At 42.6% G+C, this 20,769-nt stretch overlaps 1 protein-coding gene across 5 annotated transcripts in view; it reads left to right on the top strand.

The window, feature by feature from the left end:
* The window catches only part of LOC147632311 (ALA-interacting subunit 1-like), a 33,042-nt gene extending 13,337 nt beyond the window's left edge, over nucleotides 1–19,705 (top strand). Inside the window, exons 2-10 of one of the 5 annotated variants that reach the window (XM_086807138.1) lie at nucleotides 1,051–1,140; nucleotides 14,150–14,208; nucleotides 14,391–14,465; nucleotides 16,565–16,687; nucleotides 16,789–16,859; nucleotides 17,164–17,485; nucleotides 17,630–17,919; nucleotides 18,009–18,097; nucleotides 19,502–19,705. In XM_086807138.1, the coding sequence (XP_086663264.1) occupies nucleotides 1,062–1,140; nucleotides 14,150–14,208; nucleotides 14,391–14,465; nucleotides 16,565–16,687; nucleotides 16,789–16,859; nucleotides 17,164–17,485; nucleotides 17,630–17,919; nucleotides 18,009–18,063 (1,074 nt within the window). In that variant the 5' untranslated portion in view covers nucleotides 1,051–1,061 and the 3' untranslated portion in view covers nucleotides 18,064–18,097; nucleotides 19,502–19,705. Of the gene's footprint in view, nucleotides 1–1,027; nucleotides 1,141–1,755; nucleotides 1,883–14,149; nucleotides 14,209–14,390; nucleotides 14,466–16,564; nucleotides 16,688–16,788; nucleotides 16,860–17,163; nucleotides 17,486–17,629; nucleotides 17,920–18,008; nucleotides 18,388–19,501 lie in introns of those variants that run through there. The other 4 variants (XM_086807136.1, XM_086807135.1, XM_086807137.1 and 1 more) reach the window with 4 other exon arrangements.
* The last annotated feature ends 1,064 nt before the right edge of the window (nucleotides 19,706–20,769 follow it).

The following is a 20,769-nucleotide window of genomic DNA, read 5'->3' as shown; positions in this document are numbered from 1 at the left end:
GCGGCACCAAGCTCTGATACCAGTTGAAAGGATCGGGGGAAGCATGCACACGCGAGGAGAGAGGGAGAGAAGAGGAAGAACACACAGCACGTGGGTGGGGAGACTCCAAAGTGGTAGCTCCCCCTATACAGTATAATCACTATATGTATAGGGTACAGTGGGCGGGCGCCCGTGACTCGGGCGGCCGGGCAAGGCACATACACCTTTACCCCAACAACGAGTCACTTTCCCAGATTAATTACCGCGGACATCAATGATTCTTAAGGGGGGAAGCATGTTATGTCCCTAATCCGTAGTAGGGTTAACAGGTCTAAAGTGAGGTTAGGTTAACCAGGGATTGTGGGTTTGGCATCTTATGGGAAGGTTAGTGGTATTTATGTGGCATGGGCTAAATATAGCTCGTGGTTTATAGGATGCCTATATGAGTGACATTTGGGGTTAGTTTGAGGGAGAGCTCCTCAGACTTGGACTGAAGGTGGCTCGTTAGACTATTCTGTGCATACATTGGAGGTGTGTGTCCTAGTGGTATGGGACGCTAGAGCTTTGCACATAGAGCCATGTCTTAGATGCTACTAACCTTCATGCTCGGGGGTGAGCTTGAATGGCTCTATGGTTGGGCAGTAAGCTAGATGCCAGTGTTTGTGTTTTCCATGTTTTGCTTAATCACAGGTGTCTGCTAGACAGGGGTCTTACAATATCCTTCCTGTATCACTCCCTTGTGTAATGGCACATGTTGAGGACCGTCTCTTTTGGCAAGGTCACTTATAATTTAACAAGGGATATTTTTGTTGTTGTGATGGAACTGACGACCGACTGCAGCTAGGTTGACGCAGTCTTTCAGGCAATTTAGAGAGCTTTTGTTATTGTATAAATGGACATGAGAATGTTGAATGTGGATTTGTTGGTCTGCATATGAAAGCTTTATGATTTTGGCCAGTGCATGTTTCAAAGTGGCATTAAGAAATTTACGACATGTTTGTTTTTGTGTCAGAATGTGCTTTTTATGATCTTTCCAATTTTTCTAAAATTTACGACTTTATTGGCCATCAGAGCTGAGAGTTATGAACTCACTTGGAGCTAGCACGTCAGGTGGTGATGGGGGACTTTCTTCGACTATAAAGGATTCGAAGAGGCCAAAAAGTTAGTACTTTCTTTGCTCGTTTTCTTCTCAATTGACTAATATCAATTTCTTTTTCTGTTGTTCACAGTCTCGTTATGGTTTTTGTGCATATCGCCACCACTTTGTTTATATAACAGGGGTTTACAAATTTGTTGGTATGAGAAGGTAATTTGTGGATGTAACTCTTTCTACATGCATGCTCATGCTTGTACATGTGTTCCACTCCCACATGCTCATATGTGTGCACATGTTTTCGTTCACTCATGCTTATACATGTGCCCCCCACTCACACATGTGCGCTTGTCCACATGCATGCACAGCACTTACACAGAGAAAGTCGAGCTTTTCTCAAACTGGAAGAGGCATCATTACCATGCTTTCTCATAGAATTTGGATGGCTGCTATGATTGGGTTTTCCTTCGGTTGGGCATCATTGCTACAGTGGGGTTTTTGGGTGAATAGATTTGGTTTCCACGTTGGGTTCTCGTGTGGAAGAGACACGTTGAGGTTGGTGTGTGTCTGGACAGGTACAAGCTTTGGAAGATGGGAGATTGTCCTTGACCTATGTATATGCATTCATTGCTTGCTTGCTTGATGAATGGGAAATGATTTGTGTGTGTGAAACTGTTTTCCAGTATAGACATTGCCTGGATTTATTGCGTGCGAATGTCCATGGGACCTCGGGATGCTTCGTAACTACAAGGACGCACGTGCTTGACCCTGCTGGGACTAAATAGTGGTTTCACATTGGCTTTGTAGGTGGTAAGTGTAAGCCCAAAATCTTTTCAAATTCAATTGAGTTATTATTATGATTAATATTATGGTGTAAGGATGCAGGGATTTAAATTAGAGCGGACATCTCATAAATCGGGTGCCCTCTTAATGAAAGGGCGTGGACATGATTAAAATAGTCCAGTGGGAAGCCCTAGCATGTGTTGGTCACTTGGCACCCACCCATGCAAGAAGGGTCGACGAGCCCTAGCACCTTAGCTCTTTGCATCACATGCTTCCTCTCAGCTTCAATGATTGTATGCAGTGTGTTTTCTGCTGTCTTAGGGTTTCTGCTCATTTTAGGGTTTCTGCTCAGAATCTTCCCAAACCTTTCATATGAAGGTGATAGTATGGCTGATTATCTTACGAAAATCTAGGATCTTCGAGAGCAATTGCTTAATATTGATGAGGTCATTCCCGAAAAGGAACTTGCATCCAGGACATTGTAGTCACGGCTAGAGTCCTACTTGAATTTCCACACTTCTCTTACTTTGTCTTTGAGGGGTAACTCAAAGTCTCTAGAGTTTGAAAAGTTGGTGGGTTTGTTATTACAGGAGGAGTTGACTAGGAAGAATAAATCTTCCATCATGTGTGGTAGAGTGACTAGGCCTTTGCAGCCAATGACAAAGGCAAGGGCAAGGCAAAGGGTGGCTACTATCAGTCTAAGGATGATTTTGGACAGCCATCAAGCAAAGCGCAGAGTGATGTAGGTCAGCCCAAGAAGAAGGGTAAGTGTCATTATTGCAAAAAGCTAGGGCAATGAGTGCAGGAAGAGACATGCCAAGGAGAAGAAGAAAGAATTTGGTTTGGAAGTTGTAAGAGTCCTCCTAGGCTTGTCCAACCAAGATCTCCTAAACACAGTCCAACACAAGATTAGAGAAAACCAAATAGAAAGGGTGCAGGCAAGCTCACCACCCAATCGTAGGATCAATACTCTGATCCACCCTTGAGACAGGGGCTAAGGTCCCACTCCACAGATACATGCCAGTCACCACTGGCGTCCCATACCACCATCGCCTGCCCACAGGGGTCCTTAGCAAGACTATCTGTGATCTGCCATGTCCATGGCAGAAGTAGAAACTCTCCTTAGCAAGACTATCTGTGATCTGCCATGTCCATGGCAAAAGTAGAAACTCTGGTCTAGGCATAGGCCTATCAATGAGGATCGGTGGGGCAGCTTTGTGGTGGGAGGATTTTGGATTAGATGGACCAGAGTTACAGCAATTGGCTATTCGCATTCTCAGCCAGGCTGTGAGCTCCTCTTGTTTGGAGCAACTCTGGAGCTCCTATAGTCACATTACATCAAAGAAGAGAAACTGCCTTGGCGTAGAAAAAGCCCCGTGATTTGGTTTTTGTAAGTGCCAACTTGCGTATGTTGGGCAAGGGGGTGATTGCAAAAGCTGATCCTTTTGTGGAGTGGGAGCAGCAACAAGAGAAGAAGAATGAGCAGGTTGAGGTCACAAAGACTGGTGCTCATGACAATGAGGCGAGTGTTTGCTTCAGTATGGATTCTGATTGATTAGCGCAACGCCATAGGCTTCAACCTTGGATGTCACATGTGCAGCTCAGCCTTTAGGGCCCTCTACCCAAGCTATATTTATGTAGACATGGTTTATTTTCTAGTATCTGCATTCTAGAGACAGTAGACTATGGCACTATGCTTCAGCCGTGAGTCTCGACAGTTGTATTGTATTTTGTGTACACAGTTAGTAGTACACTATTTTTGTAATATGAATCATGATTTGTGTCATTTTGTGTGCTTTCTTTCAAAGTACTCAAATGTAATATAAATACTTAACATTTGATGGATAAATTGATACATTTTTTGTGTACTGTCCCACCCCCTGTCCCCGTTCCCTGCCTCCAGGCGTTCCCCATCCCCAAACCCTTCCCCGTCCCCCGACCCATGTGACTATGGCTGTATGGACGGGAGCCTGTTAATGCCACCTATATATGGCCAAGATGGCGTCTTACCTATGGGTTTGTCACTCCATAGGAAGACCAGGACATATATTCATATTTCTGTCGCGCTAGTTTTGTGCCCGATAGGAACTTTTTGTACAAGTTTCATGAAAGGGAGATTTCGTCCATTACATGTGCACATGCATTTATGATTGCATGCATAAACTTGTTTTCGCATGATTTGTTTGCGTGTGTTTGCTTGTTTAGTCTTGCCAGTACACTGGACGTGGACGCCCCCAATGTACCGTGGGAGTGCTGCTTGCTGACACATTGGTGTGGCGCGTGAACAGGTGGTAATTATTACTATTTTGGCTCTTTTAAAATGTAAAATCCATAAGCTATGGTTAACTTTAATGTTAATTAGTAAATGTGTTCACACACATTTAAAAGTTGGGCTGGACATTTCCTTTGGATGGTGTCCATAAGTGTTAAATATATATTAAGGCTTTATAACCTTTAAAAAAAGGGTTTTGCATGGAACATTAGTATTTATCTCCTCACGTGGGTGGTGACCGACTACCTTCTCTCCATCGCCTGCTTTACCTCAGTTGTACCCGCCTCCAACCTGATGGTACCTGCCTCCCACCTGCACCCATGAGCTGTTTGAGTTGTATTCACTCCATGTGAGGAGAAATCTAGCCTATTGGTCCGTGACCATGGTTGTCACGGTACGAAATTACGATACCGTACGGGAATTTTTGGTACGATATGAAATTTTCGGATACCGTACGATAAAATACGGTTTTTATTTTTTACACTTACAACCTATGGGGCTTCAAGCTTGAATGTAAGAGAAGGTTGGGAGGGGAGGAGTCTACAGTGCTTGAGGAACCAGAACATGGATATGTGTCTCTCCCAGTTGGATCTCCCGATTGTCTCCAAAAAAGAACCTGGATGGATAATGCAATACCAAAGGTCTCCCAGTGTAGCATTTATGACTAAGGGACCGTCCTTGCACAAATACAAGCAGTGCATCTAGGGTGATAAGTTTAGGGACTCCTCTCTAGATCAAAATGGCCATGTCCAAATCTTCTCCCTCGTACATAACTTGAGAATCTAATTGTCTAGCCTACCTGTACCAGGGATCTCCAAGTGACGTAGCAACATTCTCTCATCCTACCAATCAAGTGTACACTACCAGTCTACCTCGCCATATTTTTTAGGTCTCTCAACAACCCCATATGGAATACTGAGTGGACACGAAAGTTGCGAAGTATTGCGAGCATTTGGGATCTTCGTTAAGCAGGGTTTCTATATTTTTTTAAAGCATTTGGAATTTTTTTTTTCAAGAAAAAAAAATTTTGGGGGAGAGAAAAAAAAAACTCATACCGTACGGTATCGTACTGTACAAACTGTACGGTACGAATCCATTCGTACCGGTACGAGAAACAACTATGCCCGTGACACTTCTACATATAAATACTCCAAGAAATACAAATGTATTGAGGGGAGGGTCGGCCCTTTCTGGCCCCGGTGCTGGTGTCAAATGTTATTGGTCATTTTCAGTTTTAATGTTGCTAATAATGTCCATTGTTGATATTAGTTAAGTGATCTAAAAATGTGTATTTTGTCTTCCGATTTGTAGGCCTCCTGTAGGGAGCGGTTACATTGGTATCAAAGCGCGGCCATCTCTCTTTCTCAAGAGGAGACACGGTGTTTTGAGATTGGAAGCATACATGGACACTTGACTCAATGGACAGCCAAGACAATCCTTTGGAGGTGCCGGATTCAAGAGGTCAATCAAGTGCGTTACGTGATTCTGATGCATTGCTTGGAAGGCACAAGCCTCTTGAGAGAGGTTACGATAGTGCATCCATGGGACATCCATCCCGTGCAACCGAGCCTGTGCATGAGGATGAGCCCAATGCCTTGAGGGCTGAATTGGAGCACATGAAGAAGCTTTTGCAAGCAAAGGAGCAAGAGCTGAAATTTCTGCATGAAGATCCCCATGTGCAAAGTGTCATTGAAGCAAGGAAAGCTGATGCTATGGTGGATATAACCTTTGAGTCCATGGCTCGTGAAGTGGGCAAGAAGCCAAGGGAGTTGGCACTTTCTTATCTCATCCGAAAGGGTGATCTCAAGGAAAGAGAGAATGGAGAGCTAGTATTCAAGAATCCACCTCGTTCAAAGCAGGGAGACCCAGCATCTCAACGGTTGAGGTCTTTTATACACAAGGAAGAGGTATCAGTCACTTCTCGCCATGCATCCACTCCTCATGGGACAGGAGGCAACAAGTATGTGCATGTTGGAGCTAGTGGGCGACATGATGGCCTTGTGGATTCAAAGAATGTATATCATGGAGAGAGTGGTCGGCATGCAAGCCGAAAGACTTTGCCCATTGAGTTATCTCGTGGTGAGACATTGCATCATTTGGGGAGGTCACATGCATCTGGGCCACAGATTCATAATGCACATGCCACCGTGTCTCTTGAAACATCTTTGATTGCCCATGAAGCCCATGTAGAGAGGGCTTCTCGGTTGGATAAGGGGAAGAGAAAAAGAGAAGAACATGTACCACATCCCAAGAAGCTCAAGGAGTTCAAGACAGGGGACAAGTCCGTGAAATTTGATGCCTTTCATGGAGAGTATGATGCCTCTAGGTGCTAGCTTTTGTGGCACAGTTTGACATTGCTTTTAGTGATGAGGACTTCACTGAGAAGTCCAAAATTCGTCATGCAAGCATATTCTTGAAAGGGACAGCTGTCCCCTGGTGGATCACTGAAAAGACTACCAAAGATCCCATTTGCACTTGGAAAGAGTTTAAGGACAGATTTTATGCCCAATTTTTGCCTCCTAATGCGGAGCAAACTCTCACCCAAAAATGGGATAGACTTGAGCAAAAAGACAATGAAAGTGTGCAACAGTATGTTAATAAGTTTTGGAAAGTGTTGCTTGAGGTAACTTCCTTTATGCAACTCTCCGAAGATGAAAGGAAGAGGAAGTTTGGCTCCGGATTGCAACCAACTTATCGTTCGGGCATTGAATTGCACGAGAAACACGCTCTTCAACAGCTCATAGCATCTGCTCTTGCTAAGGGCTGTCCCAAACCTGCAAAAAGGTGGACAGTCACCTAAAAAGAGCTTTCAGGAAGCCCAAAAGGGTGGTAAAGCTGAAAGAGCCCCATCCAAAGACATTGTACCAAAGAAGAACAAGTTTGGCTTGACTCCCGAGCAAAGGGAGCAATATGCCAAAGAGGGGAAATGCTTCTCTTGTGGTAGTAAAGAGCACATGTTTAGGCAATGCCCTACCCACAAGCAAAAGCATGAAGACAAGCCACCAAAGGCAAATGTGCATGCCATACCCGATGTGCAGGGTGCCACCGAGCATGATGGCAAAGAGAGAGTGGTATGCAAAGCTTGGGGACAAATCAAGGATCAGCCCGCCTTATTCATGTTTGATGATTGTGCAACATATAATTTCATCTCTACACTGATGGCAGCCGCCTTGGGTATAGAGATTGGGGACATGGGACCCCAAATTGAAGCAAAGGCAGCTTTTGTTGGCAAAGAGGTGCAGGTCACGCCTCTTATTGAAAAGTTGCGCATTCATATACAGGGTTTTTTGGATCATGAGTATTTCTTGATTGTTCCACTCAATGGATGTGATGTATTGCTTGGTAAGCCTTGGCATCATCGGCTTGAGCCTCGTAAAGAATATAAAACCAATAGGATCACATTTATGCATAGAGGCCGCGTGCATGTTATTGATGCGGGCAAGGAAGGGGATTCCATCCCAATTGTGTCTCACATCCAAATTAATAAGGCAATGAAAAAGAGTCTTTCCGCTTACTTGGTTTTTGTTTGTGACAAAATTGAACAAAGTAATGTGAATGTGGATGTATTGACTCAAGATAGGCTGAATTTTTTAATGCATATAAAGATTGTTTTGCCGATGCATTGCCAGGAGAACTACCACCTGAGAGACTTGAGGATCATCGCATAGATCTTGTGCCAGGCAGTTCCCCACCTAACAAACCCGCATATCGTGTTAGTGTCGTACAACAAGAGGAGATTATGAAGCAGGTTAATGAGCTCTTAGAAAAGGGTTTGATTCAGCCAAGCTCCTCACCCTTTTGTTCTCCCGTACTTCTTGTATTAAAGAAGGATGGATCTTTCCGCATGTGCGTGGATTATCAAGCTCTCAACAAGCTGACCATCAAGAACAGGTTCCCAATCCCACACATAGATGACATCTTGGATAAGCTTGATGGTTCAGCTTGTTTCAGCCGTATAGATTTGAAGAGTGGTTACCACCAGAGTGTTGTGGTACCCCAAGATGTCCATAAGACTGCATTCAGGACAGCTTTTGGATTGTGTGAATTCTTGGTAATGCCTTTTAGCCTTATCAATGCCCCGGCAACATTCAACCGCATGATGGACAGGATATTTCGACCCCATCGTAAGTTCACAAGTATATTCTTTGATGACATCTTGGTTTTCTCCAAGAATGAGGAGGAGCATAAGACTCATTTGGCTACAGTGTTTGAAGAGTTGCGAAAGCATAAACTCTTCATAAATGCTAAGAAAAGTGAGTTCTTCCTCTCAGAGATACACTATTTGGGGCACATTGTATCCAAAGAGGGTGTAAGAATGGATCCTGCTAAAATTGAAACCATTCGAAATTGGCCAGAGTTGCAAAATGTACATCAAGTATGTAGCTTTCTGGGGTTATGTTCATACTATAGGTGATTCATCAGGCATTTTGCCAACATTGCCTCGCCATTGCATAATCTTACAAAGAAGAAAGCCACCTTCAAATGGACTTCGCATGAGCAAAAATGCTATCATTTGTGGGGTTGTGTTGATTGTTCCCGACTTGCAAAAGCCATTCACGGTGGAATGTGATGCATGTGTAAATCAAGAGGGTCATGCAATTGCTTATGAAAGCCGCCGATTGCATGATGTCGAGATCCATATGGACATTTATGAAAAAGAGCTCTTGGCTGTAATTCACGCCTTAAAAATATGAAAGCATTATCTTCTTGGGGCTGAATTTGTAGTCAAGACAGATCATCAAAGCTTGAGATATTTTCTATCTCAAACAAAGCTTTCGGAGAAACAAATGAGGATGGCAAACGTTCTTTCCATGTTTCATTTTCAGATTGTACATACACCGGGAAAGAAGAATTTGGTGGCAGATGCTTTGTCCAAGAAGCCTTATATAGCTGCAGTTTCAGTGGCCTCTCATGGGGACTTATCTACCATGCGTGATCTTTATCATTTGGATGCTGTTTTTTCCCATATATGGACTGATTTGATGGCTGGTCACTCACATGCCTCTTATGTGATCAAAGAGGGTTATCTTATGAAGGATAACTGCTTATGTGTGGTGAAGGATATGCGTCCAAAGGTTATGGAGGAATGTCACGCTCCACCTTATACTGGTCATAGAGATATTTTACCTATGACACGCATGATCGAAAGATATTTCTTTTGGCCAAGCATGCGTAAAGACATTGAGGCATATGTACGTGCATGTATTACTTGCCAAAAGGTGAAATTTGATAGACAAAAGTCTCCAGGTTTGCTTCAGCCATTGTCTATTCCCTTGCAGCCATGGGAAAGCATTACTATGGACTTCATTATGGATTTGCCTAGATCCCAGCATGGGAATGATACTATTTGGACCATTGTGGACAGGTTTAGCAAGCAAGCTCACTTCTTGCCCGTCAAGAAAACCATTAAAGTTGATCATATGGTGAAGCTTTTTCTTGCTCACATCTTCAAGCATCATGGTATGCCTAAGTCCATTGTTGGGGATAGAGATCCCAAGACTACGAGCCTCTTTTGGAGGGCTTTATTTGATAACATGGGCACTAAGCTTGAGTTCTCATCGGCTTATCACCCCCAAACGGATGGCCAAAGCGAAACTGCGAATTCAGCCGTGTTGGATTTGTTGAAGTGTTATGTGGCGGATCAAAAGAGTGCTTGGGAGAAGTATCTTCCACTTGTAGAGTTTGCCTACAATAACACAATACATGCCTCCACGGGAAAGGTCCCGTTTGAGATTATTTATGGCAGAGTGGTCTTGCCACCCATCCTTCGTACAAAGGATGAGATTTTTGCAGCTGATGAGTATGTGCGTGACTTGGATGTAGCCTTTGCTCAGGTGCGGACAGCCATTGCAAGGTCATAAGACAAGCATAAGAGGGCTATTGACAAGCATAGAAGGGACATGCAAGTCAAGGAAGGTGATTGGGTATTGCTGAAATTTGAGAAAGCTAGGCTTCGGAAGAGGCCAGGACGAGAGGGATCATATCCAAAGCTTTCTACTCGATATTATGGACCCTTCAAATTGGTTGACAAGATCAATGAAGTGTCCTACAGGCTTGCTTTACCTAGTCATTGGAAGATTTACAATGTTTTTCACGTGAGTCTTTTGCGGAAGTATGTTGGGCCAGATCCAGAAGAGCTTGTCCGAGAAGATCCACCCGAGATTGATGAGCTTGAGATCCTCCAGCCAGAGCAGATTGTATTTCACAAGGAGAGAAAGTTGCCACATGGGAAGCTTTCCAGGAGATACCTTGTGAAATTTAAAAATTATTTGCCAATTGATGCAAAGTGGGTAGACGAGGAATATTTTGCTGACTACCCTCAGCTTTTGCAAGCATATCTTGAAGCTTTTCAGTTGAGGACAACTGTTTAGAAGCCCGGGACCATTTGGTCCATCTCCATTTCAAGAGCTCCATAGAGCGGCCAGATTTGTGCCATGTTCACATGGGGCCAGGCCGGTGTCCCATGTGAAAGGGCCAGTCTTTTGGTGTCACATGGATGGGAACTAGATTCGTGCCACTCGTGTGTGACGAGTACTGCGTCACATGGATGGGAACCAATTTTATGCCACCCGTGTGGCACCTGCTTCGTGCTGTATGGACGGGAGTCTGTTGGTGCCATCCGTGTATGGCCAGGATGGCATCTTACCTATGGGATTGTCACTCCATAGGAAGACCAAGACATATTCATATTTCGGTCGCGCCAGTTTTGTGCCCGACATGAACTTTTTGTACAAGTTTCATGAAAGGGAGATTTCGTCCATTACATGTGCACATGTATTTATGACTGCATGCATAAACTTGTTTTCGCATGATTTGTTTGCGTGTGTTTGCATGTTTTGCCATGCTAGTACACTAGACGGGGACGCCCCAAGTGTATCGTGGGAGTGCTGCTTGCTGACACATTGGTATGGCGTGTGAACAGGTGGTAAGTATTACTATTTTGGTCCTTCTAAAATGTAAAATCCATAAGCTATGGTTAACTTTAATGTTTATTAGTAAATGTGATCACATACATTTAAAAGTTGGGCTGGACATTTTCTTTGGATGGTGCCCATAAGTGTTAAATATGTATTAAGGCTTTATAACCTTTTAAAAAAAGGTTTTGCATGGAACATTAGTATTTATCTCCACACGTGGGTGGTGGCCAACTACCTTCTCTCCATCGCCTGCTTTACCTCAACTGTACCCGCCTCCAACCTGATGGTACCCGCCTCCCATCTGCACCCGTGAGCTGTAACCCGCCTCCAGCTCCTCCAGCCCATTTGTTGCTGTACCTGCACCCGTGTGCTGTACGGCTGCTGAACTTGTACCCGCCTGATGTACTTCAACCGTACACTCCTGCAACCAGACTTTATCCGATTGTTATACCTGAATTGTACCTGCTGAACCCGTCTCCAGTTGCTGCCCGTGTGTTGTACCTACCTTGTACATGCCTGTAGACTGCACATGTACCTACTGTACCAGATTGTATTTGTTGTGTACCTGAGTTGTACCTGCTGTACTAGATCTGTACCTGCTATACCAAACTGTACCAGGTTATACTTGCTGTACCAACATGTACTAGATTGTACCTTGCTATACTTGAACTGTACTAGGTCTGTACTTGCTGTACCAAGACTTGTACTTGCTATACCAGGACATGTACTTATTGTACCAGGACCTGTACTTATTGTACTAGGTGGACTTGACTGCATGGTGTTAGGAATTCATCTCCATTGACTCCTACTACAAGCAATACCAGGTGCCTTGTATTTCTTATTTGAAGTTCAAAGATTTATTTAAGTTTTGTGCAGAGTAGGAACAAAGCATGCTTATGCTAACCATACTCAGGATGTGCAACCCCTAGCAAAGGGTAAGGCAAATTTTGTAGAATTCATGGAGCCCCATGACCATCTCCAACCATGCCATGAACATGATATTCCTTCCACATTAAACTCAAACGCCTATAAAATAGCTGAAGAATCATAACCACCCATTTCTCTATCGCAATCGGCATCCCCTCTCAAGCCTCGCGAAATGGGTGATACCTCACCCTTGCCAGATAAAGAGGGATACCAATCAAAAAAACTAATGAAAAGTATCAAACAAAAAGCAATAAAAGAGTCAAAGAAAGTAGAAAAAGGAGTTGAGGAAAGTAGTTGAGATGGAACAAAGAAGAAAGCAGAGAGATGGAGACTTGTGAAGGAGAGTTTGCAAGGAAGCTATTACTATTTATGTAATAATATTCTCTAATGACTATCCTTCTAGGTATATCTCAGGCTCGGGGAGCTACGGTGGGTGAAAACATGGTCCATGGTAGGGCCCATTACATGGATCACTAATGATCAGAACACCACTAATTGAGACACTCCATCAGTCTCACAAAAAGAAAAAAAAAGAGGAGATTTTGTATACGATGCACACGCACATTTCCATTTGCGCACGCACATTCATACTTGTGCATGCATGTTTCCATGTTTCATTTGCACATGCACATTCTATAGCTACAAACGTGTGTACGTTATTCAATGTATGCACGTTTCCAAGAATGGTGTGCGAATTTCCTAGTTTGGTTAGTTTTTCCTTGAGTGGTAGTGCTAACCGCGTCCTCAGAATTTCTGAGAGCTAGTGAAGATTAGAAACACTAGGGAATCTGGGAGCAAAGCTTATCTGAGAGAACCAGGCAATGTTCCCTCCGCGGTGTATCCCTTTGCCTGTGCTAGTACGGGCGTGCCTGTTAGTGCACAGTCCCAGCAGACCAGTGAAAGGCAGGTGTGCACCCAGTGAAGGTGGGAGTGTGCCTGTGACTTGGGACTTCTTCGACTGTCCAGACTTCATCGACAAGTATCCAATTGTTTGAGTTGTATTCACTCTGGCCTATTGGCCCGTGACACTTGTACATATAAATACTCCAAGAAATACAAATGTATTGAGGGGGGGGCCGGCCCTTTCTGGCCCGAGTGCTGGTGTCAAGTGTTATTGGTCATTTTCAGTTTTAATGTTGCTAATAATGTCCATTGTTGATATTAGTTAAGTGATCTAAAAATGTGTATTTTGTCTTCCGATCTATAGGCCTCCTGTAGGGAGCGGTTACAGATTACCCCCACCAAGGCTTACTTCACCACCTCTCCTAGCAGCATTAGATGAGTCCTCTACTGGAGCTGGATCGTCTTCTTCTTCTTCAGGCTTTGAGAGGAAGGCTGGCCTAGCTTGGTGTGTTTAGCAACTCTTTCGAGATTCTGGTCTCAGTGATGCACATCTCCATAACCAGATCTCTACCACCACCCCTGGACCTCGCTGTTCATGTCGGGTTTCCACATCTCATGAGTGCTGGTATTGGACTGCCCCTCTGGCGCTGAAGAGGTGTTGGATTATATATTATCTCCAGAGGGTCTGCATCACCTTTTTCATGCTTGTACTGGTCATTTTATGAGACCATGCATTGGCATATTTAGCAGATATTATTTAGGCATTTTTCTACTATTTTTAAGGCATTTTATACCATTTTATGTTACTGGATAGCTGTCGGCCTCCTACAACTGGCGGACCAGCTATCTGGAAGGATATATAGGGGTGCTCACCCTTCCCTCTGTTTTCATCTCATTCTTGCATATCTGCTGGAGGTCATTGGCTGTAGCAATAGTCTCTTATGCTTGTAAGCACCTACGGGCTTCCCTTGTGCTCATTTTCAGCAATAATCAACTGTTTCCAGCCTTCTACAGTTTGTGCTTTGGGCCTACAACCTGTGATGCTCTTTCTTTCACCCCCCCACCCGGCAGCCACCCTGGTACTAACCCACCCCCACATCCAATAAATGCTTGCATGCACTATCCATCTTGAAAATTGATGCATTTATTGTGTATGCATCACTCAAGTTTCCAAGTTTACACCTAGCATCTAATCAACGCGAATGAATGTGATTTTGGATTCATAAACCGAAAGTTTCGTAGTTCTTTCAAGTGCCCAGGTGTAAAGGAGAGGGAATCTTTGTGGAATTTTTGATCACACAGAGTTAACATGTTTACGATATTTTGATTGTGCAGGTTCTGCTTTTACACAGCAAGAATTGCCTGCTTGTAAGCCTTTGTTGACACCAGGATGGGTGGGTGCTGATTTGAGCCTTCTTTAGCGATTCATTTCAGTTGAGAGTTGTATTGATTGATTGATTTATTATTATTATTTTGAGAGGAAAGCTTTAGTATGAAAATTTGAGTCATATACAAGGAGATTTCGTTTTAATATACTTAATTACATGGTTGCCTTGACATGCTTTGAGCTGCGCAGGTTATCACAATTTTTATGTTGATTGGTGTGATTTTCATCCCTATAGGTGTTGCCGCTCTACTTGCATCAAGGAGTGTAAGTATCTCCAAACCCCCACAAAACCACCCCACCTCCCTCCCTGTTCCTCTTTTGTCCCCTCCTGGAGTGGGGAGCGTGATTCTTGAAACTCTCAATTAGTAAACTTAATTAACAACACAAATACCGCACAAGAACATGACACAGCACATCTGCACAATCACACCACACTAGGGGACGAAGATGGGCTGTGCCCCTCCCCTCCCTTCAGGTATCTTTATTACCAAAAGGAGTAATGTCCTTTTACAAGATGGGGGCGTTCAAAAGCTCAATGTGCAAGCATCATAATTTCTACATAAATGAAAACCGAGTAAAATTGGGATTCTGGTGGCAGCCGGGACGACGGAGCACTCATGAACATGTAACAGTCGGTCACATGGATTGCATACTTGCTAAAGATTATGACAGCTGCTAACAACCTTCTGACGCTTCCAGAGTCTTCACAGGCAGCATGGCCATGCTTTACCACAGAGGAATACTTTCCAGTATCCCCATGCTTTTTGCACCACGGGGTTCACCTTGACCAGTCCTGGACTGTTGAGGCAAGACTTTGACAGCCAGTCACAACCTTCTGACGCTTCCAGAGTCTTCACAGGCCGTATGGCCTTGCTTTCCCGACTGACCTTAGGCCCAAGATCCTCCGATAGTTCCCGTTTTTTCACTGCCCGTAGGTACATTTCACCGCCCGCAGGTGCTTTTTTTCTGCCTGTAGGCGATGCCGCCAAGGGAGCACCTAGTGGGAGTTTAAACCCAGGACCTCCCGGTCTCAAGACAAACATCTCACCACTTGAGCTACCACCTCATTGGCAGCAGTGCCTTGCTTTACAGGAAGCATGGGAATACTTTCCAGTATCCCCGTGCTTTTTTCCTGATATACCACGGGGTTCACTGTGACCAGTTCTGAACTGTCGAGCCAGCTTTGTCCGCTCTTTGATGGCTGTAAACAACTTTGACCAACCCGTTTTTCCTCGTTCAACAGGTTCAGCTCTGAAACAACGTGTACAGCACTATGATCAGTCCATACACATTACAACCCTTGGTACAGATGGTACTTCAGAAAATAGAGTTCTTGTTACAGCCTGTTCTTAATATGTAGAGCTAAGGGCACGGTAGCTATTGTTTAATCAGCTTTAGATACCAGCCAAGGTACAGTTCAGGCCCGCACGGTTGAGTTCAGGGTTGTGCGGAAGGTATAGCAAGGTCTGGTAGCTACAGGTACAGCAGCACAGTTGGTATGGGCAGATACAGTGATGTACGGCAGGTCTAGACAGGTACAGATATAGTATTTCCTCCACACTTCTTTCATAATGATTCCATCCTAATAATACTACTTCCTTCATATATCATTGTAGGATCTTCTCTCCTTCAAGAAATTTTAATGGCTGCTTCTTTGATGATCCTTTGACCTTCTCTGTATATCTATCTATCAGTTGGCTTCCTTTACTCTTCACATATTATTTTTGTCTCGCATATGATATTCATACCTTGTGAACCCTCAACTCTTGACTTCCTTTATGATCTAGAACATTCCTCTTTATTTCCAACATCATGAGAAAGTCTATAAAGAATCTATGACTGGATTTACACTCATGTAGTATGATCCTGCACGTGAAAGCACCTCGTGACATTAACCGTTGGCTATGCTTGGGTTCTTTGATTGCACAACACGCTCACCTCCTATTGCATGTTTGTAAACAAAGAGTTTACATTTCTGATGTGAGAGAAGTTATCTTGGATTTAGAATCATTCTTCCACACATAGACATCCCAATCAATAAACCACTATTGCATTAAATTGAAAGTCCTTTTCACGACCTGCCAGACAATCTTCAAAGCAGGGTTGCATGGAATTAAAATTTATGTATGCTTCATATGGAATGTGTTCTGAATTCTTCAAGGTCCAGGGGGGCCAGAGACCTTTACTAGCGAATGAAGTGTGGGCAGGGGTTGAGAACTGTTCCATTATCAACTACATGATGACTTGTCACTTCATAGGTTTTTTAATTTGCGTAAAAGCATTCATCTACAGTGTAATCTTAGTAGGAAGTTGGAGAAAACTATTTATGGCATACTAAATTGTGTTTGTATGATTCGGTGCAGGTGGTTGAAATTGTTGATGAGTATCAGACAGCTTGTGTTCCTGGCAATTACACAGACAATGATCAGAGAGTTCAGTTCATCCAAGATGTAAACACGAACAAGCAATGCACTAGAACTTTGACGGTGAGTTAATACAATAGCATTATTGCTTTAAGGAGGTTTTTAGTGGAGGTGTTTTTAGGGCACGTGAGGAACTCTAACCTGCTTCTTGTCTTGTATCTTAGGTTCCAAAGCATATGAAAATGCCTGTTTTTGTGTACTACCAGCTGGATAATTTTTACCAGAATCATCGGCGGTAACGGCACCAAAATCCTCATGTTTTCAGTTTATTGTTAAGTGCCACAGAACCAAGAACTAAAAGTTAGTGTGCTTTGCTGAATGCATAGTTAGTGGTTTGAGATGATGTGCATGACAAGTGAGAGGGGTGGGAGGTTTTGTCTTAACCCTAGTTTCCAACCGGCCTGGTTGGCCTGGTCTGACTGAAGTGTGGAACTATATTCTCGTATTCGTTTGAGTAATGATGATTTGGCTTAGAAATGTTCATTAGATGACTTCATCAATGACGTTCTTGTCTTGAACTCTTTCCTTCTGCTTTGCAGATATGTGAAAAGTAGAAGTGACAAGCAGTTGCTGTATGGGAACGCTACTTCCTCAGCTGATACAGACACTTGTAGACCAGAGCGATCACTTGGAAACCTTCCTATAGTGCCATGTGGTTTGATAGCATGGAGCTTGTTCAATGACACATACAACTTTACAACTGGTGGCCATGGGCTCACTGTAAATAAGAAAGGCATCTCTTGGAAAAGCGATCGTGAGCACAAATTTGGGAGTGTTTATCCTCAGAACTTCCCTAACAATTTGCCAAGTGACCAAAATGGGAGTTTGATTGGAGGTGCCAGTCTGGATCCCAACATACCAGTGAGTGCTTTAAGAATGAAAGTTTTTAATGGATCTGTGTGGGTGTGTGCACACTCTGTGCATCTCTTATGGGAGAATTAGCCATGAATCCATGTATGGTGGTGGAAGATTTTGGTTAAAAGTTGGCTCGGCTGCTTTTGCTAGTTGAATGAAGATGAGGACCTCATAGTGTGGATGAGGACTGCAGCTTTACCGACCTTCCGAAAGCTCTATGGAAGGATTGAGCAAGACCTAAGTGCTAATACTCAATTAAGTGTCCAAATCAACAATGTCTACAACACATATAGCTTCGGTGGAAAGAAGAAACTGGTGCTTTCCACTACCAGCTGGTTGGGTGGGAAAAATGACTTTTTGGGTGTAGCTTACATCACTGTTGGATCTCTCTGCATTTTCTTAGCCTTGGTTTTCTTTCTCGTCCATTGGAAAAATCCAAGGTATACTGCCTATCGTGCATAATTTTGTTGATTTTATGTATTTCAAATAAAAATGTTCCACAGTTTTGACCATTTGCTGAATGTAACAGGCCACTTGGTGACACACAATATCTTTCTTGGAATCGAAATGCTTCTGTCAGTTGAAATGCAACTGATTCTTTCAATGCGAAGGAGATGGGTAATTGTTATGCAAGCTTGTCTTACAATTTGTGTTGTGAAGGCAATTGTTATTATTGAACCAGTGTCCTTTTGCAGCTTTCTTATGTTGAGAAGGGTCTGGCTGTGCTTCAGTCGGTCTTCCTTGCTTATCATCTGCAGAATTTGGACTTCCACCTATGTATTGCCATGTGTATTGTATATTTCTAATTTTGTGTTCGCTACCATTGCCATTAGCAAGCATGTACATTTCTTTTGAAGTCTTGTCCCAAATTGCAGCCAATTGGTTTATATGAATTCTTTCTATCTTAACTGGTGCAATTTGCCTATCCAGCTACTGTGTGCATGCGCGTTCGTGCGTGCGAGCGTGGGGGGGTGTGTGTGTTCTCTTTAGTGCTAGCCTTCATCATGGCTGAGTCTGTCTGCATATCTGGAAGAGTGAGAGGAAGTCAGTTCCATGCTTTATTTATAAAATTTGTCCACTAAGGTGACACGTCTTTATGTTGATCACGTGAGTGGTGATGTCATAGCATGTAATTTGTGTTGGGAGTCCATGATTTGAAGCTTCATGAGTAGATTCTCATGGAGTCAAGAGCTTGTTAAGTTTGGGAAATTAGTATATATATTTACTTTCCGAGTCTAGTCATGTTTGACTTGGGTAATACTTTGTACATAGCCATTTAAAGCCGTAAGACTAGCATCTTAGACAAGCGTGAGGTTTTATTTGGCATAAATTTTTTGTTTACTTTCCAGCCGCTATAAAGTGCACTTGATAAGTCCAATATTAAAGCTATTAGTTTAGACTTTTGCATTTGCATTAGTAAAGAATGTGGCATTGTGTCCAAGGCAAAACATTATTATCTTACTCTTTGTGGAAATTAGTGTACTTGGTCTTGCCTTAGAGCCGTAAATGTAACTTCTTGATGTGGGTGTGTGTACTCACTTCATTGTCATATTGGAATGCTTCTATGGCCATGGAGGTGAAGGTAGAGTTCTCGTTGCCTAGAGAGTTCTCGTTGCCTAGAGAGTAGCCTTCACGGAGGTTCTCTCTCACAAGAGTGTAAAGATGAAGCTTAAGCAAGAGAGGCCTATACTCAATCCTATCTAAGCACGCAAACTATTAAGCTATGCAAAGATACAATAATACACAAGAAAACAAGACAGTAGAGAAGAAGAAGAGCTCACAAGTATTCTATTTCAAAGGAATGTGTGTATTGTTTAATGTCAAAAATGACATATATACAAATGATTTAACTTTCACACTAGGGCGGATAAATCTTTAAAAAGGGTATTGGCACTAGTTCTAGTTTGAAGCAAATATGTACAAGAAGTTGTAACGTCTCTAATTTGCATTAAACTCATGGTAAGCCGTTTTATAGAGTCTAGCGTCATGTGATAAAAAGAAATGGACTTCTGTTGCATGCAGACAAAATGGGGAAGCGTCTTACGGTAGGACAAACGTGTTGAGATATCAAGCTTAACTACATTGATGGTCTGAGTGGGTGATAGCTTTTGTACTTATGTCATTAGCACAACTGGTGAGATTATAGTTGATATGTCATCAATAAATGATAGGTTATGTGAGAGCCATATTTGGATTACTAGAGTATGGTATAGTTATAGCACCAGCTCATATAATAAGATTCACATTATGGACCAACCATTTTATATTATAGAAGGAGAGTACTTTCTACAGTAACGTACTCTTATCTCTTTAGAGTAACATCAACTCATATAATACACTATGGATCGACCATTGTATGTTATAGTAGAAGAATACTTTTTCTGATAGTATGTACTCTTTGGTTTATGGTTGTAGAGAAAAGAAGATAAAAGAAAATTTAATCATCCATCTCTAACTTGTGTCTTGCTCTCATGTGTGTGTATGTTTGCTTGCAAGAAACTCAAGTTCTCTCTCTATCCTACATTCTCTTTATAGTATCAGAGCTCTAGTTCGTGTGAGAGTTGAGGAGGCAAGAATAAGACAAGCAAGGAAGCGGTATACGGGTGAAGGTATTTCCATCTCTTTTTCTCTTTGATTTCGGAGCAACACCTTTGGTAGTTGTGAGAGCTACAAGGAGACGTGGAAGTCACTATCTCAGATAGAGACGTCTTATGTAGATACTTTTTAAAAGTGTCGATTTTGATTATGAGTGATAATTACTAGTTCAATGAAAAGTTACAACATAATTTTTGGTTCAGTGAAAGATAGTCTGTGTAAAGAATCTAGATGTTACAGGTGTTGGTGGATGGATGGATGTTTATGTGACTGCTTCATATATAGACACAATATAACATATTTACAATACTAGATACAGATTGTGAGCGAGAAGCTAGATAACAATAAGTTTCAGGCATAGAAAATTCAAGATAATTAATTTTCTTATGGGAAAAGGATATTATAAGTTTATCACAGGTGATGAAAAGGAGCTAGAGATAGCTAAATAAAACGATGCCAGAGCAGGTGCAAGCATATAAAGTATAACATGAAAGAGTCAAAAAAATATTGTATTGGTTGATTATTTGTCAATGTGACCGATTCCATGATTGTGTATATACAAGATACACAAATGTCTAAGGAGGCTTTGGATATCTTGGTGAAGATATACATTACAAATATCCAAGCTTAGAAGATGTAGTTAAAGGAGAAGCTACATAATGTGATGAGAGAGAAGCTGATCATAAATGATTATT

The sequence above is a fragment of the Cibotium barometz genome, chromosome 13 (assembly GCF_041138505.1).
Source record: "Cibotium barometz isolate CiBa-2024 chromosome 13, ASM4113850v1, whole genome shotgun sequence".
Classification (NCBI taxonomy): domain Eukaryota; kingdom Viridiplantae; phylum Streptophyta; class Polypodiopsida; order Cyatheales; family Cibotiaceae; genus Cibotium; species Cibotium barometz.
The sequence above is the reverse complement of the archived record's forward strand: the minus strand, read 5'-3'. Positions and strand labels throughout refer to the sequence as shown.